Consider the following 23938-nt stretch of genomic DNA (forward strand, 5'->3'; position numbering starts at 1 on the left):
CTTAATTGGGAGGAGTTCAATCTCCTCAGCTCCTAAGATCAGGTCTCATTTAGCATTATTCACAACACCTCACCCCTTGGAGATTTGAGAAAAAACATTTTTAGAATACTCTAGTCATTTTGACAGTGAAATATGAAGCACAAGTTCCACAGAAGAAAAAAAAAATGAATCAAAGGAGACACAGTCAAACACCTTTCCTCACAGCCATTTTTCTTTAAACTTTTTATGACTTTATCATAAAAAATAAAAGAAGCTAGGATAACTAACTTCAAGATAAAGCTGTACACTACTGCCAACACTATAAGTTCTGACATTTATTCAGCCAAGTGCAACAAGTCATTGTATCAGTTTTGTAACAAGAAAACTACACAACCAACAGAAGTTGAGAAGAACTATAACACCAGGAAAATTAAAATCATTAATTCAGATCAACCACTCTTTCAGCATTATATAAAGCCAAAATTATTCAATAAATCCAGGGCTTCAGTAAAAGCAATGTCTCAAAACTGAAACTCTGAGTAATTTCAGTACATGCCATGAAGCTGAAATAAAGGCTGGAAACCTCTCAGCCAATTCCAGTTTACATTATGAAAAATACAATACCATTACATACCACTGATGTTGAGATCATAATCTCCAGCTGTGATCACATTAGCTACCAGTCCTTCCGCAGGCTGACTGACAGACACAACATCATGCAAAAGTTTCCGAATAGCACCGGGCTGAGGTGGGTGAGTAATGATGTTGTTGACAGCAATCTTCAAGTTTTTAATGATGTGAAGCTGATTATTAGGATCTCTCATGTGAACTAAAAAGGAAAAAGAAGAGGATTTGTTGAGAAGCATAACAGACAGTTAAAAGAGTTATCATAAAGTCTTTTCCAACACATTTTCTCTTTAAAAATTGCTCCACTAAACTTCTCCATCATCAATTATAGATCACAGTCCATAATGCTTGACTACCAAAAATGGAGGGGGGGAAGGTGGTAACAAAAAATTACTTCATGTTCAACATTAGGCTCATCTAGGCAGACTGATTAAAGAACATAGGATCTTAGCTGGTAAGAATATCCACTCCATCTAACATAGTATGTGCACTTCCTACACTGATACCACTCCCTTGTAGAACATATCAACTTTCATGGAAAAACCACAGGAACCATGTATGGATTTCACACAACAGATCATGTTTCAATCATCAGTTTCCAAGAAATCCCTCACACACAAATAAATAGCATTTAAGAAACTTGACAGGGATAACATAGTATTCATTCAAACAAAATTAACATATCCTAAAGGACAAGCTGAGAGAGTTGGGGTTGCTCATCCTGAAGAAGGGGGAAGACCTTAGAGCAGCCTTCCAGTACCTGCAGGGAGCTTTCAAGAGAGCTGGAGAGGTTCAAGGGCATGCAGTGACAAGACAAGAGGGAATGGTTAAAAACTGCAAGAAGGCAGATTTAGATCAGATATTGGGAAGAAATTCTTTACCGTGAGGATGGTGAGACATTGGAACAGGTTGCCCAAAAAAGCTGTGATGCCCTAACACTCGAACAGTTCAAGGCCTGGCTAGATAGGGACGTGAGCAACCTGGTCTAATGGAAAGTAACTCACAGCAGGGTAAACTTAGAACTAGATAATCTTAAAGGTCCCTTTAAACCTAAACCACTCATAATTTTTAACACTATAGCTTCCTTTGTAGAATCTTGGTGAAAATTGCTCCCTAAAGCCATCTGTTTTTAAAAAACTGTTCACAACATTTTCAACACTCCTTCCAATTCTGGGCCTGCTGTGATTTTTCATGTAATTTCACCCTATTTCAAATTTGCTACAACCACCATCAAGCAAGCCAGACTGTGAGTGCAGGCAGGACACACTGACTACGGCTGCCTAAGCCACCTGGTGCTACCATGTGCCACACAGCACAGCCTGACTCCTCTGCATGTTATTTTCACAAATTCATGTATAGCACGTAAAAGGCAGCACAAAGGAAAATTCTTAGTGTTTTCTTCATCTTTCAACCACAGGATTCACATCATAAAGGTCTGAAACTGAGTATTCAATCTGCTCCAACCTGGAAAGTACTCCACACCTTCTCCACAAGCCTCTTCAGAAGTAACAAGTACATAGCTAAAGTCAGATCACACTAGATGTGTTCACAATCCATCCTAAATGTTAAAACAGATTTCTAATGTCGTTCAAATCTTGACTGGTGTAGTTCTACCTCCCTCAATCACATATTCACTCCCAAGCTTCACCAACACTCAAGCTCATGGGAAAACATAGTAAAGCAGGTTAGAAAACGCATCCTGACAAAAACAACCTGAAATTGTGTGGGTTTTTTCAGCTGTAAGTTTCAGGTTGAACGCGTACATCGTAAGGCTTTACTAACACCAGAAAAGGCAGTTGTGCTGGCTAAACTTTACTTATTTCAGTTCAGCATGTCTAGCAGAAAGCTGAAGCAGTTGTTTTGCATGGGGCTTTTTTCACCTTATCACATAGGTCAATTATCAACCCTATTTTGAAATTATCAAATTAGCAAAGGAAGTGGCAGGAACAACTAGGAAACCAGTTTGCCTTCACCAGCACAGCTGTAACAACACAACTCATCCTTGCTGTATGTCCTAAATATCAACAAACATAATAATGAAGAGCAACCACATTTCCATACAAAACAAAGATGACATCTCTGGCATATGTTTAATGATAAGGACTGAAATAACAGACATACTTGGAACCCCCAAAAGTTTTAATACAAAAAAAAAGTCATGTCTAGTGTTATACATTTTCTTCAAATATTTATAAGATCATTTCAAAAAGCACTTTGCCAAAACTGGCAGCAGTATAATGTATTAGAACAGTATCTTTCTAATTAGAAGTTGAAGATGCTAAGATACGCATGAAAAAGGAATACCTAACATCACACTAAGCTCAAATAAGCACAGTGTTCCCATTGTACTTCCTTACATCTTGTGCATATTTAAGGCTTAGAATCAGATAAAGTTATCAGAAGCTTTATTTTTTTTTTTTTGTAAAGGTCAAACACTTTGATTGAAGAGTAACCAATGCTATCTTAAAGTGATACTTGCTAATTGACATGTGTACTGTAATCCTCCCTCCCACAAAGACAGTATGAGTTCATAGAATATTTTTAAAGAGTCTTAAAAACAGGATCCTATTTTAAAGAAAACCTACCTATATACACAATATATGCCTACCAATCTATACAATGCATACACTTGTTAAATCAGGCATCAGTTGTTACTAACAAACAAAACAGTTAAAAAAGACGCCACTTTGAGAATAAATATGAAGGTAAAAAATCCTCAGCATACTTTTTGTCTCCTTTATTAAAGGAACTTGAAAATTTGGGGAAGCTGTCCTTTCACTTTTTTAAACATTTCTCCTTCACTAACAGGAGGTGACTTACTTACAGAAGCCAACAGGCTAAAAATTACAGGAGAAAGTACCCTGAATTTGTGCTTGGGACACTCTACCATCACAGTGTGCTGAGTACTGCAAGGGTATTTTTGGCTACACCAATATTAGCAAGTCACTGATAGGCCAAAGTTGATGAGTAGATTAAATACTGATTTGCGCAAAGGGTGCTCCCACTGCATCCACATTACATATCTTTGTGGGGTTCTACTTGAAATTAGATAGAATCTGGCCTCCTTAAATTGAGCAACCTCAACAGTGTGTGGTTTTACACTACCTTAAGGATTATGCTGGTCCTTCACATCTCTGTTAGCACATGAAGGATGATTGATACAAGCACAGTACAGAGCTCAGCTTAGTTACTGTTTACCAGAATTGTTTCGCACATATATCAGTAATTAATTTCCTACCTGCACTGCTTCTCTAAGCAAGAAGGCTGACGAACACACAGCCTCCAGCTGGTTCATAAACTACATAACTCCTCATTTCAGACAAAAATATGTATTGTAACAGGCCTCTAAAAATGCAGTAGCAAATCCATGACTGAGCTTTTCAAGTTATAGAAGAATTCAAGAAAGCTACTCATGTACTTTAAACTTCTGCATAAACAAGGGACAGCTTATTTCTAAAGGGATGAAATACTAATCAATCCAATTTTCTGTTACAAACTCAATGGAATAGCCACTAAGGAAAGAGAGACGGATTGATTTAAAATTGACAGCATTTCACACCCCCTAAGAAAAATTGTGCTTAGAAAGGAAGACATCAAAACAGAATTAAAGAAGCACAGAATCACTGTTATAGTTGGAAAGGACCACTGGAGATCATCTAATCCAACCTCCCTGCTAAGCCAGGATCACCTCGAGCAGGTAACAGGAACTGCCTGGGTGTGTTTGGAATGTCTCCAGAGAGGGAAACTCCACAACCTCCCTAGGCATCCTGTTCCAGTGCTCTGCCACCCACAATGGAAAGAACTTTTGCCTCATGTTGAAGCAGAACTTCCTGTATTTTGGCTTACAGCCACTGTTCCTCACAGAATCCCAGAACAGTTATCACCACAATATCATAACCAGACATAATATGAGAATAATAGTAATAATACAACCAGAAGCAGTAAAACAGAGAGTATGTCATGTACATGCGTTCTGCTGTATCACAATCAGATCATTTAATCATGCTTTTCTTCCTCTCTGTCCTTACCCTCACACATGCTGCTTCTAACACAAGAACTTACAGTCAGCATGCAGTTAACATTTTTTCCAGGCAGTAGGAAGAGGATTCACTCCTGGAGTGAGGAACTGGAATCAAGCTTGTGGCCTGCTGGATCAGAATACACAAAGTAGTGCAGCAACAAAACTCACTGAGCCAACTTTCACCCAGGGAACACTGAAGATAATTCAGGTTTGTAAGTTCCTTAACTGTCACAATAACTAGACCAAAACAGATGCAACTAAGTGAATTAATTAACCTTTCAAGTGAATGCTTCATTTCCAGTAGTCTGCCTGGTTTTGTTTACTAGATGCATTTTGAGAGCCTTTCACTAAAAGAAAACGATAATTCACTTCAGAACTCTAAAGATGTGAGCATCTGCACGTATTATTTTCATCTCTGCTGTATTCTCATATAGTTCATAAGCATTGTTAAACAAAATGAAAAACATTTATGGACAAGTTACAGTTGATAAGTTACTAAAACTCACCTGAAAATTAAGGCAGATTTTTAACACTAAGTAGCTTTTAAGCTGCTGCCATTTTTAAGAGAGAAATGCAAAAATCTAACAAGAATGACAGTACAAGCTTCATTTTCTTGCACTCTTTTCTCAGCACATGACATGCAGAGGCTGCAGTCTGAGCTACATGTCTGTCAGAAACCAAATCTGACAAATGTCATTGCATCACTATTCTGGCAAGCAGTTCTCTGCAAACTGTTGTCGTGCACACTACTGTAATGAGCATCAGCCTGAAATGCATAGCTTACCTAAATTAAAAACAAACAAACTCCAGATAGTAGGTTAAAGCATCACAGCTAAAAAACTCTGTTGTTTCTCTTAAGTGGTCAATCTCCAGTTTTCCTGCTGCTTCACGTGGTCATTTTGCCACATAAGCAGCTCGATTCCCATTCCTTCTTTGCACAGGTCTTACTCACAGAAGCGTCAACCAAAAAGCTAAAGGCAAGAGAAAGAAAAGCCTGGCAACTCAAATCACGATTAATGTTTCTGAAAGAAGACTGGCCGTACTTTCAACGCCTGGCTACGGCAAGTGTCAAATCCAGCAGAGTCTCCAGCAAGAGTCAGGTACGAGTACTAGGGAGGTAACAGCAAAGTGGTTTTAATGGAAGACAAAAGTCCGTCTGGAAGAGATGAATTTACAGACACCATCCTCTTCAGCCGTGGGATGTCTACAGGAGAATCCAAACTTCCCCGGTTCCGCAGACCGAATAAAACTAAGCTGACTTAACAGCTGTCACCTGCGACAACCCCGGCAAACGCGTGTCTCCGCCAAGCCTGTCACGACACCCGGGACACCCACCCGGGCGGCCGCCGCCACGGCGCCGGGAAGGGGCGTCGGGCCCGTCCCGCGGGCGCAGCCCCGGCAGGCACAGCCGTGCGGGACCCCCGGAGGCCGCGGGCGGAAGGGAGCGGCGGCGCCGCCTCCCCCGCCCCGTGTAAACAACGCGCTCCGCTCCCGGCACCGACCTTCCGAGGTGAGGCGGCAGAAGGGCCTGACGAGCTCGGCGAAGCTGAGGTTGTTCCTGCGGGTGAGCCGCTCCGCCTCCTCGCTGCACAGCGCGGCCACCAAGGGCACGAACGAGTCCTGGATGAACTCCTGCACCGACTGTACGCACTGGGCCATGGCCGCCGCTCGGGGCCGCCCGAGACGGCCCCGCCACCTTCCTCTGCAACTCCCTGGATTATTCCCTCCCTCCTTCCTTCCTTCCTTCCTTCCTTCCTTCCCTAGACGCTGCCTGTCCACAGGTCCCACCCGGGCCCCGCTCAGCGCCCGCCGAGCGCCGCCATATTGCGCCTCAGCCGAGCCCCTCGGGGAGCGCCCGCTCCCGGCGGCCCCCGCGCCCGCTCATGTGATTGGCCAAAGGGGCGGTGCCGGGCCGGGAGGGGGAGGCGACGGTGGCCGGCCGGAGGGGGGAGAAGGAGCACAGCCGTCCCCCCCCGGAGAGGGCAGTTGGTGCGGTCCGGGCCGGTGGCCCCAAAAACCTCCCCCTAAGGAAAGCAGTTCTGTCAGTTTATTTAAAAAAAAAATTAAAAAAAGGAAAAGGAAAGAAACAAAACCCCACAAAAATAACAACCACGCCAACAAAACAACAATAATAAAAGCAGAAAAAAATATCCCGGATAAAACCACACAAAACGCCCCAGAACAGTTAACTCATGCACAGGAAGCTCCACTTGAACATGAGGAAGAACTTCTTTACAGTGTGGGTGAATCTGGTGTGATTTTCTAGAGAGGTTGGCAGTCTCCTTCACTGGAGATACTGAAGAACTGTGTGCATGCAATCCCATGCCATTTGCTCCGGGTTGACCCTGCTTGAGCAGTGGTGTTGGACCAGACGGCCACTGTGGTCCCTTCCAACCTGAGCTACTCTGTGACCCTGTTAAACATTAAGGAGTTTTTGGGTGTTCTCTGGCAGACCTGTCACTGCTCAGTTGTTTGCATGAAATTCTTATGGGATGAAATAGCTCCTTTTCTTTTTTTTTTTTTTTTTTTGAGATTTGCATGTTAAAGCAGGATTATCACCCAAAGTCCTTTTGCATTTGTCACCTATGTAAGGAAGTCATTCGGAAGACAACAGTGATTATCCATGGTGAAATAAGTGATTTGAACATGTTATTTACAGAAAAGGAGTACTGTAGTAGGGCTGATTTTTAATAGACTGCCAGGGACAGTCCTTGGGACAGAGCTCGTAAGCATCACAAAAAAGCCCCTCCTCTATGAATGAAAAAATAGTTTTTAATGTAGACAGTAAGAAAAAAAAATAATAGGCCATACAAGTTGCTGATGTTCAGGACTGGTTCCTGGGAATGTTATCTAAAAGCTACTAGTTATTGCAGAAAAAAGGGGGTTTTGCTTTGATAGATTATTAGAACAAGAGGAAAGCCTACTTCCACAATATTTATGGCTTATCCACATTTGGAAATTCCCAAGAGCTATTACAAAATCATGTTTTCACAGATACATTAAACTAGGACCTCCACACAGACAATTTGGAAAAATGGTGCTTGTTTCCCATCCTTCTTGATCCATTACTTCTGAACACTACATGAGTTATATCCAGTAGAGTGAAGTGGATCAGAACTCCCAATCCTGTACACACATGACTTGAGGTTAAAAATTATCTTAAAATTCTGACCATCATCACGTCCTTCTGGCAGAAATTCAATTTTTCATTTAAATTTCTGGCAGAGATTCAAATTTCATGTGGCTTTTATCAGTCTTCAGTAGCCACTACAGAATGACAAATCATTCATTTTAATTGTAATTGTGTCAGAGGGGTTCTTTTATTATAGCAGGGGTTCTTTTATTATATTCTTTTATTATATCTTTAAACTTATGTTTGTGCACTCAGAATTTATTCTCTGTGATTGCAAACATGTTGTACAAATTTTCTTTTTACCCACTATTAAAAATTTTGTGCTTAGAATGTCTCTGTCTTTGGATGATCTCTCCCAGTAGGACACTGTCTACAGGACCAGTTTTGTCACGCTAGTTTAATACTGTTCTGCCATCTCATGGACTGCTCTCCTAAGACAAGGTAACAGAATCACAGAATCAATTAGGTTGGAAAAGACCTCTGAGATCATCAAGTTCAGTCTTTGACAGACAGCACCAAGTGCCATGTCCAGTCATTTCTAAGGTGACTGGGAACCTTTCCATGCAGCCTTGGACTTGCCTGGAGCACTGAGGAGGGATGAACAACCCCTTCTTCAATGAACACAGCAGCTCAGGGTGTTATATCCCAGATCTGTTACTAAAAAATGGGGCAGTCAATTAGGATTCAAATACCTTAATTTACAAGGCAGAAGATTCATTAGAAGGAATATGATAAATGACTTTGAGCACCCTAAGTCTGGCAATGTGTGCACAACATTTTGCTTTCAGATTCTGACAATCTACAAATATATAGGACAGACAGTGGACAGAAATACAAAGGGATAATACAATATCACAAATCCATGTTTTAACCATCTGAATTATTTAACTGAAAATACTGGCTATTACAGAGAAAGCAGTGGATCAAAGGGAATGGTATCTGAACAGAAGTCAAGAGAGTATAGGATGGAAAGTGACAGGGGAGGCCTAATCAGGGAGTAGAAAAAGAGAACAACTAGTAAGAAAGTGTCATTAATAGATCAGAGCATAAACATCACTGTGACACAAAAATACATCCACTGCTTCAATTGTAAGAATAACCAGAACATGACTGTAAAACTTGGAGCTGAAACTGCTTAGCCTCTACTCTTTGCTGTTTCTTTCCTGCTGCCAGTTGTGCTTTTGTACTCCTTTGGGCTGGAAGCTTACTGAACTTGTAAGTTTTGCAATTCTTATATGCAGATAACCAAGTTAGATCTTTCTGCTGAACTCAGCTACTGCTGAGGAAGTTCATTTGGAGGGGTTTTTGCATCTGTTAATAAAATATTTGTATTACTGTTTAGGTTTAAAACAGAGGAAAAAGAATATAAAATTGCAAGGGCTGCAATCTCAGGTTGAATCCAATACTTTCATTTGTAGTCATTTAAATATGGGATGTAGCTGTTTCCCTGTGGTAGTTACAGGTTAAACTATGTCCTTGAAAGTTTACAACATAGATTCCCAGCCTTGCAAACTCCAACTGCACATTTGAGTTTATGATCAGTTCAAATTTCTGAGTTACAGAATTAATGTTTTTCACAGCAATCCTCTGCAACATAACTTGAAATGAAAATTTTAAGATTTAGCTGAAATCACACAAGAAGCTATCTATTGGAGGGGTGGAGTTGGTTGGTTGAGGTTTTTTTCAATAAACTAGCAATTCAAATAATTTCAGATTCAGTACCAATGTAGATTTACAACCAGTTAGCTGTTGTGTGGTAACTCCTCAAGGTTAATCTGGGACCCTGATTTTTCAGCTTTTGGATTTGGTTATGACCTTCACAAACCTGAGCAATGAGGTCATCTGTGTCAGCAGACACTGGTATGGAAGATGAATTGCTGCCAGAGCGAAGCTGTGATTCCTGCAGTCTGCCATGCATCAGCAGCCCTCTGAGTTTCACTGCCTTCCACAAATCAGGAAAAGCTCATGAAATGCCCTTCTGCAGCTTGCAAGACAAAGGAAAAACAACACATGTACAGAAGAAAGAGGAACTCCTTCAAAGCTGAATCAACACAGCTTGTCCTTTCCAAAAGACAAGGAAAAAACCCAGTTCTGAAGGAAGATTTTGGACATCAAGGCAGTAAGATCTGCTCCAGGGGCCTCAAGTGTGTATCAAGGGCAGGGTGCCGGGGACATGGTCCAGGTGATTCTCTGGACAGAGTCTGCTGGCTGAAGCAGAAGGTCAGATCTGAAGCCACAAGGATTAATGGGAAGAGTTTGCCCAGACATGCTTCAAGGTGGTGGCAGGGATCAATCCCCTGTTCTCCTAAATCAATGGTACACTCTCCCTGACTATTTGGGATCCCAGTGCCCTTGATGGGCACAGGATGGGAATGGGTGATCACGCAGTTCTCCCTCCAGGCATGATAATACAGCTCTTGATAATACAGTGAACAGCTCCAGGTACTCAGAGAGAGCTAGGAGTAGCTCCTGGTGATCCTGCTCTGGCTGGGAATTCCAAAGTAGTCGTTCTCCATAACCTCTCTTTTGTTCCCCAGAACCAGCCATGTACCACCCCCCTGAATCAGCCCAGGATTAGCAGTAATCTTCTAGTCTTTGCTGGTAACAAAAGAGAGAGACAAGTAGAAAAGAAGAAGAAATTAAGTAAAACAACTGAATCAAAACTCAGCAACACAGTCTTTGGATCCATTCACCACAAGACTTTGGACATTTATAAATATTACCGCTCTCCTTGTAAGAAAACATGAAGTTCTCGCGTGCACTCTCTCACACACTCTCATACTTCCTTTTTCCTAATTATCCAGATATTTCTACCTAAAGTCTGTCATCCTTGCTGCTCATTTCTTTTATACTAGTCAGATCTGTAGTCAGATGCTCTTCTGGGGGTCCCTTTGTCAGGGAAATTCCTGGGGTTGTTGCCCGCCACTTCCTGAAACTGAGTCACTAAACTAACAAAGGACTAACAAACTGGTTCTTCATTTGTAGGCAACATTTGTACTGATTTCTCCAAAGCTGCTCCATCTTTGCAGTCCTAGTCACATGCAAAAGCCCTACATGTAGTGTGTCCCTGTAAAAGGTGTCTACTGCAGTATTTATGACTTAGTGTGTGTGTATAGTGTGAAGCTTTGATTTTAGGTGATCCAAAGCAAGCAGGTGTATTTTAGTGGATGGGAGGCAAGCACTGGTTACAGTGTGCATACATAAATGTTTACATAAATGTAAACAAATAACTGAAAGTATGAATTAAAACTGATTAATTAAATCTGGTTCCTCAGATTCCACTCTGCTTTCACTGAGCTTAGCTATCAGAGTGATGTTAAATTTAAGCAATATAAAGATAAGGGCAAAAAACCATCACCAGAGCAATAATTAGAGAAATGACAGCTGGGAATGTGGAAATGCAAGTGGATATGTGATTTCATGAAGAAACTACATCTGTTCACCTGAGGTGAATCCTTTTTTTTTTTTTTTTTAAGTCAAATGGCAATGTGCTTTACACAGAGGAATTTACCAAGGCATATTAATACTACGTTTTTTTCTCATCTTTTTTCCTTAAAAGAGAGTCATGGCACATTATTGTTGTATCCAACTGGATTTTCTCTTCTATGTTCAACATATTTAAGTAATTATTCTTGGAGACAGAAGATGAAAATGAACCAAATAGTAGATTCTCAGCTAGAAATCAGTATTTTCCTGGTTCACAAAGATTTTTTTTTCTGAGGTTTTTTGATACATAAATACAGTACTAAGTAGTGCAAAGTCATAAAATAATAATAAAATGCTGTGAGATGATAATATCAGTTTTCCATTGTTCACCAGATATTACTCCAGGGGATACAATCAATTTGAGATTTCCTGTCTTTGCTATTATTAGAATCACCTCTCTGTCCTTACACAAACATACTTCTTTTACTGTGTTTAAGAGATCAACAAATGAAAAAGTCTAAACAAACTTTTGCTTATCATTTAAAGAAATTTCATCTTTGAATCAGTAGTTCAGATTTTCACTGCAAAATGTATTTCAGTGCATTGGAAACAATAGATAGGTCTAGAGCTTGACAGAGTTTACCATTTTGAGCTTGACAGAGTTTACCAGTTGCACCAGTCAAGTAGATGCAATTCATCTATCCCATCACAGGGGGATCAAATAGACAGAATTTTTAAAAACTCTCTTTATTGTATCCTTTAAGGTGTGAGAAGTAGTGTTTCCAAACAAATTATTATTTGAGTTCTAGTTAATAGAATCCGCTGTATTCCTAGAAAGTGCCTTGTTTAGACTCTCCACTGTAAATTATTATTTTTGACCAAAAAAAAGTCATTGAAGAGGAAGAGAAAAGCAAATGAGAAATTCTACTTAAGAGATTTATTATTTTTTTACTAATGGCATTATCAAAAATGCTCTTGGGAAATGTTAAAGTTACATATTCCTTTTATTCTCTGTGCCTGGAAAGCTTAGGAAAATATCAAACTGTCCAAATAGCCTCTAAAATCTATAAGGTTTTCTCCTTTTAATATATCTGTCAACCATAGTGCTTGTTGAATAAGATCAGCATTAAAAATAAATACTATTTATCTTAGGAGCCATCATGCATATTTTAATCTATGATATTATTCAACATCTTAATTGCTGCATTATAATTTGAAGCACAAAGGAATGAATTCTGTTCTGAATTATATCAGAAGCCACTGGATCTATTGTGCAAGACATGATTGCTCCTATATTTTTGTAAGGCTATAGGCCTCAGCTTGGGAAAAGATGGGGGTCGAATTGGATAAAAAATCAGAGCAGTCCACTCCAGCAGCTTCCAGACAGCATAATGCAAACACATGAGAGAACCATCCTCCCTCCTGAGAACTAGAATTGAATGCATAATTTTTTTTTTTTTCTGTTTGGGAAGGAAGGGAAATAAAGGAAGGAAAGGAGTGCAATAGATTCAGCATGACAATACTGGTTCCCAAATTAGAAAGCCCTGACCAGGGGACATAATCACTTTTTCTTCCATGTCTTGTGTCCTGTACTAGACATTGCAAGATGAAATGCAAACTTTCCAACCACTTCTAAACAGCCTGCCTAAATTTTTGCATTTGCAATCAGAAAGGTATTTCACATTCCTGACTTTTTCTACCCCCAGAATGCCAGCTGGTAGGAGATTTCAAAATTTCAATTTTTGTTCTAGTTTAAGGGAAAAAAATTTAATTAGGTCATTTCTTGAGGAATGGGAATTAACTGTTAGTTCTACACCTACTATACTTCATCAAATCATCTTATGCTCCTGAGCTGAGCCTGGCAAAGAGGTGTAATGTCACTAATCTGAGTGTGGTCACTGCGGCTATGCCCTTCTAAGGTAATTTGAAGTTTTTATGATAGCTTGCTTCCCCTTTTCCTCCTATTCATGATTCCCCAGGGCCTCTTTCCACTCACAAAAGTCCAGCCTGGTGGATCAATCAAACTGTCTGTATTCCTCAGCTAGGCACCACCTCAGGCCTGCTGGTTCCTTCCCAGGAAAAGTTTCTTCAGAGGAAATTGCAGGGAAGATACACAGAAAAATTGAACATTCAGACAAGCATGCATTCTCGCATGGAGGAAAATAATTTACTCATTGCAAATAATTTCTATTTCAAATTGATCAGGAAAGCAGTGAGTGCTTTCACTCACTGGTCAGGCAATAAGTACTGCAGGGCAAAACAATAGACAAATCTAGAAAGGTAAGCCATCAGACATGGGTTACTGACTTGTATAGAAACACAGGTGGGAGAAAAAATCACATGGATGTCAGGAAAGAAAGCTGGACTGGGAAGGACACTACTGCAAGGTAAAGGCATTGGACTCAAATCTCAGTTAGATGAGGATGACAGGGCAATACTCTGGGGGTAAGTGATAGACAGGCAGGTCTGAAGTGGAGTGATCAATGCATCTGTGTGGAAGCCCCAGACAACAGATAGGATCAGAGCTTGAGGCAAATATGAAGAATGGGGAAATCAAAATAGCAAAGGAGGTTTCGAAAGTTTTCCTAAATGTTGATACCAAAAAGTATATTTTGGGCACTGTATTGCCACTTTGCCATGAAAGAAGTGATTTCATAAATTAACAAAAGGATTTAAAACCTCTGAAAATCCTAGCCATTAAAGATATCAGTACATACGTGGCTTATCTTTTCAGCCATCTATTGTTATTCACAAGGGTATTCCCTGGGGGAACTATAGTTTCTCAAGGTACAAGCAGAAGCTAGAAATTACACCATGATTTTATAAAACCAGCTTCATGTCAACACATGCTTTCACCAGGCACCATGTGTCTACTTCAATTAACCTTACGCAATTACTTAATTGTGTGACTCACTCTAACAAAGGTTAAGACATTAAGGTTTTAGAAAGTTACACCAAATAACTTAAATGTCTTAGATTACTTTCTCATATAATAGTGTCATTAAAATCAGGTAAATAGATGAAGGGTCATGATGTAAATAAGCTCACTGAAATTAAAATTCACATTTCAAGCCAACAGTACTGCTGCCTGACATACGAGCATGGTGTAATGTCTCCTTTTTGGGAGTAGGAAATCCTTGCCTCTTTCTGACTTGCATAAATGACAGGAAACTCATATGAGGAAATCCTCTACAATCTTAGCATTTTCAACTAGGACAAGGGAACAAAGAGGAAAGGCGACTTGGTGTGCTCTTTTCAACAAGGGTCAACATCCCTTGTTGTGCTTCAACATGTATCCTCAACTGTAAAACCACAGCTTCTGTGTGGGTGGGAAAATGCCCTGTGGTTTAACATTGTTCATTATATGCATGCTCAGGTTACACCAGAAGAATGTACCCCTGATCCTGTGCTTGGGAAACATTGCCCTGTTTCTCATTCCCTTCCATTATCCCCTTGTCATTGTGCAGATTATTTGTGGGCACAGGTTATCTGATGTATGCTATGCCTTGTATAAGAAAAAAAAAATAGTCAAGTTGCACTAGCAGAGTTTCTTTCACTTGCTCTGCATTTAAGAACAGCGAATCCAATGCAATAAATATCCTGTTTTTCAGTTTATACTGTTGTTTTTCTCATCAAGAGTCATTTGGCTTCTTTGATAGCAGAGCTACCAGGGAAGTGCAAGCTGCTTCTCCAACCTGCTGCCAGATTGTGTTCAGCCACCAGTTAATCTTCCAGAAATATAGCACACTTTTTTTTTTCCCCTGGATATATGAGATTGCTCTTGACATTTTAGGATCTGCTTTCTCTGAATGGGTCCAATTTATCCTGAAATGCAGATTGTGCTGTGCAATCTACATTGCCATCATGATTTATCTCTTCATCTCTGCCTCCAGCATCTGCAAATACAGTCACTTGGTGATTGTGTATTTGTTTCCACAATGCCCATAAAAATACTACCTATGGTAAGGTCAAGTATGTGTGTTTCTCATGCTACTTTGTAAGATCTGCCATACAGCATTTATTGTTTCCCAAGTATCTCATTTATATTATATAATGTTATTTTATATTAGTTTGAAGGCCATGAAAGACTAAGTTAAATACCCTATAGAAGTGTATTACATCAGCACAGTTACAAAACCCAATTATAATTGAAGTTCATCAGAGTACAGTCTGAACTGAGGTTGCCAAGTCCTGTTTCTAAAACAAATTAGTAAGCATCAGTATATTTCTATTGATGGTGCTTCATATTTTGCATTTTATAACTGATGGGGTCAAACATGTTGAGTCCAGCATTGGAGGACTTCCACTGCATGCTCAGGATTATTAACAATTATTAACAGCAAGATAGAAAATTCTTCAGCCAGTTCATATGGGGTTATTGTATGGAAGTTTTCTCTTCCTTCCTTTTAAAATATTTATTTTTAAAAATAATTTTTATTAATGCAGTTTAAAACTTACATTTGCATTTTGGCCTAGCAAATTATCCACAATCCTGATCAGATGTAAATACATCCTTTTGCTCCTTACCAAATACTGTAGCTAACATGAGCACTCTCCTATTAATCTAGCACCAAATCTTACCTGCAGCTTTACCTTCTCTTGTTTCTACAATAGATTTCCTTCTGTTGTCCCTCATTTTACTAGGCTTGAATTTTCTTTGGATTTTTGTGGTAATTTTTATTGACATATTTATGTTTGCTATCTACTTCTAACTATTGTCTTCTTTCCTTTTCCAGAAAAGGTTTTAAATAAAATTGCTCATTTTAATATTTCAAATACTACTTAACACCATATAATGAAGTCTTCTGATACACATCGTAATTTTCATCGATACTGTTAATTTTCTCATCTAATACATTCTCTGTTTTCCTTATTTCTAAACTAATTTTTTCTAGGAAACATAAAACCAGGCATATGTAGAGTTTATTTGTATATGTGTATCCACATTAAATGCAAACATTCTGTAAATGCCTACTCAGCCCTAAACACGTGCACATGTAACAGAGCTTGGCTGTGCCTGTTCTCCTTGTGACCTCATTTGATGTAATTGGTTGTGAGCATTGTGTCTCTCTTCAGGCCACCACAACCTTCCAGCCTGGTGCTTATTCCAGCCCTTCCCACCACAATCAGGTTTCCATGTGTGCTAAAATTGAGTACTGGAAAAATATCATCAGCAATCCCTGAAATCTCTAACGCAGTTTTACCACTGTCTTCATGAGACTTCCATTCTTCACGTCAACAATGACAATGCCATTTCTGTTTTCAAATATTTTTGACAGGCACTTAAGGGCTTATTTGCTGGGTATTTTAATGTTGGTTTGTTGGTCTCCTATTTTTTTAAAAAAAGCTCTTTTCTTTTAACCTTCCTGATTTAATGCTTTCCATATATTATTCATTCTTACATTAAGTCAGATTTTAAATGCATTTGTGATTTACCAGAAGAAACACCCTACAGATTTAGTCCCTGATTGATTTTTTTAATAATCCTAGCACTTAATTATCTTAGAGTGGCTAATGACCTTTTATTACATTAGATTATTAATGCCGTCATATGCAAAGAAATTGAATTTGGGTCTAATTCAGATCTAAATCTTAACCAAGTGACACCAAATGTAATGCACTAATAGACAAAATTAGAGTCTAGCCAGTGGCATGGTATTACTGTTTTCCTCCTGATTTATTGGATGCTAAAAGAAACCAGTAGCTGTCAGAGGAAATTCATTGACTTGATTCTGACTGACAAGATTGCACATGTGCTGGAACATACTTTGTTGCAGTTTCTATAACGATGAATGCTGCTATCCTGGTTTTTGTGGGTTTTACCTAAGATGACACACAATTCTTAGATCTGCTTTTATTATTCATCAGGGGATAGCATAGGAGTAAATAGCAAGGACAGGATTTCCTGTCCTTCTGCTGTCATTACATGTTTGATTTAGCAAGTTAATAACATGACTGTAAATGTTGTTTATATGAGATAATAATCACTGCAGAGTTTGGGCCCAGAAAATGCTGATAACTTCTCCAAAACAAAATCTGTGATGGAAATTTCCAAGAAAATCACTTTGACAGGAGATTACTAGCTTTAATGCAGGCCAGATGCAAACTGAAAGATAACTGAATGTGTTGATGCTTTCATCTTGGAGGTGCCAAGCCTACTGCATTTCCCATTTTATTTTCTACTCAAAAGTGGGTCATACTTGACTTTGCTTCTGTAAAAATATCAAGCTGTGGAAAATATATTGGATACTGGAAAATATATTCATTAATTGCCAGATATTAGTTTTTTATGATTCTATATTCAAATTTTCTCAGTAATAAAGAAAAAATAATATTCTGTCATCACCAAAAAGACACTGCCCAAAATATATTACAACCTTTTCCAACTGTATTTAATACAGTTGGAAAAGGTTGTAATATATTTTGGGCAGATGCAACTGCCCAATTAAAAGATGCAACTTTTAGCCGAATGAGGAGAACCTAGACAGATCCCAAAATACTTATATGCATTACTGAATGTATCATATATTTCCCAGTACCTGCAGAAATAAGTAGCACACCACTTTGTTCTTTGAGTGTTCACATGCCTGAGAACACCTAGAAGGAATATGCCTTTTTTTTTTCTTTATTACAGGCAAAACCAACCCAACAGTTGCTTTGGTAGATTGGTTTGACAACTGCATTAAGGTCACTGTGTGATGTTTGTCTTGTTCAAGTCCTTCTATAATTTTCACTTGGCTTCAGCACTCATTTCCACTGTTGGCAGAGAAGTTTCATGCACAGGAATGAATGATGTGAGAGAATATGGCAAGAAAAATCACAGCTTTGTTTCCACAGCCCAGCACTCCTTGAGCACCTTAACTTCCTGCTAAAATTAACCTACATTTGTGTCTGTTCACCAGCACAAGGACATGTCTCATATCTTTTGTTACCCTCTCTTGTCATTTGCCACAGACATCCCCATCATAGCTATCATAAGAGTACTGGGTAAAGAAAGAACAGGCTGAAAACAGATAAAAATTAGAATCCTTCATAACCTTTATAAATAGAGCAAAATAAATTTCTCTGAAATATCTGTGGTCATTGATTTTAACATTTAGCCATTAAGCCTTTCCCTATTTTCTTTGACAGAGGTAGTTGATGGTCCATCATGCTGGCACAAGGAATGTGGGCCACAGCTGCCCACACTCCAGGAAACGCCTTCTCCAGTGGTAATGGAAATGTGTTTTTAAAAGTAATCGATGAATGAATCATCAGCTTTGAGATAACCTACCTCTGCCTACCACTATTTAAATGCCTTGTCAGTTACATCTGTGCTCAACAGTTGCTCCCTTTCCCAGCCTGGCACTTGGCACAGGCCTCCTTCTGCAGCTCATGGCAGGCAGAAGTGTCACTTAAGTGAGTGTTCAGGAGTTATTCCAGGGGGAGAAAAATGAGAAAAAAAGATGAAAAGTTTCCTTGCATGTTTCTGAGCTCCCTTGTTTCCAGGATCACTCGTTGGCCTCAGAAGCTAAGTCAGCTTTGCAGTGTTCTTTCCGAACAGTGATCCGGCTAAGCAGTTGAGCCTTTTCCTCTATTCATCCGGCAGGGCTTGTTTTCACTATTTATGCCAGGTCACAGATTATGGAAAATTAGGTGCTCCTGAGCTGAGACACACCACTATATGCATGCATGTGTAAAAGTGCAACTGTTTAGAGCAGCCTCAATATCTCCTAGATGAATTAATGTATGAGCTTTTGTGGGATTTGGGAGGTGTTAGGCAGCCTCTGGCAGGAGACTCAAGGCAATTGTTTGGAGGCTAGGCAGGAAGGGAAAATTTGTAGGGCTTTAGCAGTGTTCAGAGTCAATATCTTGAGATACCTAGGTTTTATTTAATCTATCTGCACTGTGTTAAGTTTTGTTTGCTTGTTTGTTTTTTTTTATGTGTTTAGGTGCAGTCTGAGCAAACAAAGTGATAAATTGGGTTAAGGGTGGAGGGGTTTTTGCGGCTGAACCTGAATTTTTTTCAAATTGTTTTTATAGTCAAGTGAAAAAATAACCGGCTAACAGCATAAGACCATTTGCATATAATGCATGAGTGCAGTTGTTCTTCACCAATCCTTATATCCTTTATATCAGCTTTTTTTTTCTGCTACTGGCAGTTTTAGAGGGAGGGTGAACAAACTGGCAAAGGGTAATCTGATTTTATATTCTGTTACATTAAAAGGGGAAAGCTCTCAGACAGCATTTGTGAACCTTGTACAGGGTTATTTATAGAAGATTCATCTGTTCCTCGGGGAAACAAAGAAACCTTTTCAACCCTGTCTAAAGTACAGGAATGATCTAAGTTAAAACCTGCCTGCGGGCAAACAGTGTGTAACAATTCAGAGTTTATCCTTGGACAGGGAGCATGTCGGGTCTCTCCTGTACCCTACTTGCACCTTGTGTAATCATTTATACTTCTGTGAAATAACTGCGAAATACCGCCTTTTGTCTGACTTAGGCTTTGATTGTATTTTATAAGGCTCCGTGGAGCTATAGATGATGGTGGCTTCCAAAGAAGAGATTACATCTGAAATCCTCCTGTAGATCGATCACAGGCTTATGTTAAGTATGTTAGAAATGCTGTTGCAGAGTGCTCTGGCAAGCTTGGCAGGTTGTTTTCCAGTGGTTTGAGGTTTTGCCTCAGTATCCAACCCCACTCCCTGCCGAAGCTGCCTTCTACATAGCAGAGCGGGTGGGAGCAAGGTGGACTCTTGCCTTAGCAACTCTGAGGAAAAGTCTGTGATAGACTGAAGGGTGCAGTCTGGTACAACAGCTTCTTCTAGCTCCTCCAAAGCCGGAGGGGCTGTCAGTGAGTCAGTCAATGTGCATCCTTTCTTTTGTCCTTCCACGCAGCCCCAGGCTGTTATTTTGAGCTTCAGATCCCTATCTCGACATGATAGAAAGCAGTAAACAAGTGTAAAGGAAGGCCTTTTCCTCTCCCATTAGCACCAGGAGTTTTCAATAGTGCACATAACAGCAATGTTTTTTTCTACATCTCTGCAAGAAAATTCACGAAAGCTCATCCGTCATATTTGACAAATTTGACAAAAGCTGAAAAAAGCTTTCAAAAGCAGCTGCAGTGACCACTAATTCAATCTGTTGTTATTCCTAAAACCAGAGACGTGGCTAAAATAGTGCCAAAGGTAGGTATGCCTTTCCCCAAGCCAGACTCCGAGATGGTTAAATCAAGGAACCACTTGCCACACAACAGCCCGAAGCTTCCCCTTCAACTGCTGCCTAAAACCCCGGATGTAACTCTCCATCTCCTGACTTCATCATGTGCTGGAGAAATTGCCTTGTCTCTACAGCCTGGATAGTTTATAGCTTATATCATAGAACATCCTGAGTTTAAAGGGACCCACAGGATAATGGAGTCCAGCTCCTGGCTCTGCACAGGACAGCCCCAAAATGGTTGTCTCTTATAGGAGCAACATGAAGTATTCTGCTGCTTCTGGGCTCAGGAAGACTTTAAGTAAGCTGTTAATGTGCATATTTGTGACATTGTCCAGCAGCAATACTACTAAAATGAAATACTCTTTCCTGTAATGTCAGGTTTTCAAGTCACTGACTGTAGGCTTTGCTTGGTCCATGGGGAATGAGCTCCTCACTTCTGCTCTCAGTGAATCCTCACACTCATTGTGCATTTTGGTGCTACCAGGAGGCTCAGCTTGTCTTTTCAGCTCTCTGCTTAATGCAAGCAGGGCTGCAGGACCAATTACACAATCTTAACAACATATTCTAAGAAGAGAAAATATCCTGCATGTTACACCAGGGATGCTATGTGGTGCAAAATGTTTATTCTTTTTTGTACACTGCCTTATTGAAAGCTATTTTAAAGCATTTGGTTTTGTTTCTTTCTATGTATAGATTCTGTAATTTCTGTATTTCTGCAGGTTTAAATAACACGACATGGATGTGTCCTTACTGTTGCACTTATCTTCCTTCTGCAGGAATTCCAGCCGCTGATATGGCCAAGACAGAAAGTACACACTGAAACTGAACAGAATGCAAAATATGGGTTTGCAGCCTTGAACACTAACTGCTAAATAATTCCAGAGATGTATCCATGCATGAGAACTAACACTATTAAGATCCCTTTTTAATGACAGGTATAAACAGAAATTCCACCAGCATAATGATGGAAGAATAAGTTTTTGGAATTCATCAAGCTGATATCTAAAAGAGCTCTAAAACATTCTGCCAGTGCCATTGTAAATCTTAATCTCAGACCTAAACCTACAGGAGCTGAATCTTCTTGAGCCACTACATTGACTTTGACCAGATAAAGGGCACAAAAAATACCTCATGATTGTGCTTCATCAGAAGTATAGACTTCACTGTTATATGGAGGTTCTGAGTTCATGGAAATCAGACAGTCAGTAGCAGCAGCAATATCAAACCCTGATTATCCTTAATGAATCTGCAAGAAAGTTTGGCTGAAGACGACAGTCTACAGAGGTCAGAATCAGGCCCTCACATTGGAATATTTTTTGCTTTTAGTACAGTTGGTCTAGATTTTCATCACAAAAACAATCCAGATGTGATCTGGGAGGGTACCCCCTCCCCAAACTAAATTATTTTCCCTTTTGACTTCCAGATTTAATTCAAAAATATTAAGAGCCAATATAATGGACAAATAAATTCATCACAAACTAATAACTATTTCACTTAAATGAATTTTACTTTTATAAGCTGAATCTTGTTATTATTATATAACATATTAGTGCAATACTGACCCAGTAATAAAATGCTCAAGGAACTGAGCCTGTAGTCAAAGGAGAGTCTTCCCCAGCTATAGCCACAATGTTGTAATAAGGTTTGAACTATAATATATTAAGTAATGATTTAGCATGAATGGGTCATGGTATAAAACAGAACAAGCTGCTGCTTCTCACTGCTTGGGTATGTTATGAGTAAAATAAAACCTCATTTAAGAACTTAGGAAAAAATATGTAGGAAAATACAGACCTATACAGAAGTTTGGACTTGTAATAAGGTAGACCTCAGTGTTGAAGACTTTTTAAAAGCACTTTTAAATTTGTTATCTCAACATATTGAATTCAATTTCATAGAAGAACTCTTTGTTGATTTTGTTCTGTTTTTTTTAGTTTTAATTGGACTTTTTTCTGTTTCATGTTGTTCAACATTAATCCTTTACTAATATTTTTCAATTATAATACTGGAATAGTACTTAAGATGGATGCTATTTTTTGTGTACTACTACAAAAGAATACATTTTACTGGCATTTAGTAGTTTGGTAGACTTTAGCTCCACATGACCTGCTCTCTAGAAACAGCCATACTTTGAAAAGTCAGCAGTTTTTGCTGTTTTTCTTGGGGGAGAATTGTGTTTACTTTCAAATAAAACTCCTTGAAAATGTTGATTAAGACTGATCATAATCTGAATGTAATTGACCGTCTCCTAAGATTTTGTTCTTCAGAAATAGTTTTGAATTATGAAGATTGGCAGCTCTTCCTATTAATACATAGTATATAGAAAGAATATATATATATTAAAAATATATGCATGTTGTATGTCAAAAGTTCAAATTCTATGTTCCTTTAATTCTCTTTCAGAGAAGGACATGTTAGAGAATTTGATCAAGTGTGTAGCCATTCTAAAATTACTCAGGTCTTGAAATTCAACGGCCTTTAGTTTTGTTCGTTAATGATAAGAAGCAATTTTGGTATAATTATTGAAATGTTTTTATTTATTAATTTAAAGTACCTATAATCTTTGCTGTGTAAATTCCTAAACTACATGCTATTTAGGTTGCTGAAGACAGACTTACCTCCTTTTCAGTTACTATTCTGATGTTCAGAAAAACTTGGTATTTGTCCACGTACATTTGAAAATTGCACTGACCTGAAAAATCATCTCCACCATGCAAAAGGACCATGCTCTGTACTGAAAAATGAGTAGGAGTCCTCTGCTAAGAGGTGTCAATACTCAATGAGCACTCCTGAGAATTGATAGTTTGGTCACGCTTGCTCCAAGAATATCACAGCAATTAAATTATGCTTTTAGAAAACGCCTGTAGTGGTAGTGATCAGTATTTTCATCTGTTCTTCTCTAAGGTCATGGATAACCATAACATAAGTTGAGTGCTTTTCTGGATCGATATCCTGACATGCTGGCACAGAGAACTGTGCAGCATCCATTAGCAAGGCTGACCTCTTGCCAGCATAACATACATCAGGTGCCTGTTACACACTCATGCTGCAGTCTGGCATGGCAAAAGAAGGATCCTTATGATGTCTGGCCAAGGAAATTTCTATACTTCTTTTATAGTTTGTAGTAACAAAAATGTATCAGTTACTCAGTATCCACTAAAAACATAGTACTTCTTATTCCCAGATCCTCTTTTCCTTAATGCCCATGCAAAGTCAATGAGGGTGAGCTAAGGAGCCATGTCTCATGCGCCACAGATCAGAAGGGACAGCGTCAGTAATGTACATAAGTATATTATTTTACTGAATTTGCATATTAAACGGATTAATTCTATCAACCGTTGCTGATAGGAAATAATAGAGAAAGTGTATTAATTGTTTAATTGATTTTGACAGCAGAGGACAAATGTACCTATATCCAACCCCCCCCCTTAGACAAGCAGGTATGCACATAATATTTAAAATTTTAGCACTCCTACCATTGTGAGTGCTCGTTGGACCACTGAAAATGTGTAGTAAGTCTTATGGTTACAACACACAGTTACTTACAGCCAGGT

At 39.1% G+C, this 23938-nt stretch overlaps 1 protein-coding gene across 4 annotated transcripts in view; it reads right to left on the reverse strand.

Annotated features, from left to right (window-relative positions):
• TRAPPC8 (trafficking protein particle complex subunit 8) overlaps window positions 1-6492 on the reverse strand; it is a 52721-nt gene extending 46229 nt beyond the window's left edge. For all 4 annotated transcript variants that reach the window (XM_030229024.2, XM_030229020.2, XM_030229011.2 and 1 more), the window contains exons 1-2: window positions 6130-6492; window positions 614-808 (exon numbers count right to left, since the gene is read on the reverse strand). In XM_030229024.2, the coding sequence (XP_030084884.1) occupies window positions 614-808; window positions 6130-6286 (352 nt within the window). In that variant the 5' untranslated portion in view covers window positions 6287-6492. The remainder of the gene's footprint in view (window positions 1-613; window positions 809-6129) is intronic.
• Window positions 6493-23938: the final 17446 nt, after the last annotated feature.

This window comes from Serinus canaria, chromosome 2, assembly GCF_022539315.1.
Source record: "Serinus canaria isolate serCan28SL12 chromosome 2, serCan2020, whole genome shotgun sequence".
NCBI classification, from domain to species: domain Eukaryota; kingdom Metazoa; phylum Chordata; class Aves; order Passeriformes; family Fringillidae; genus Serinus; species Serinus canaria.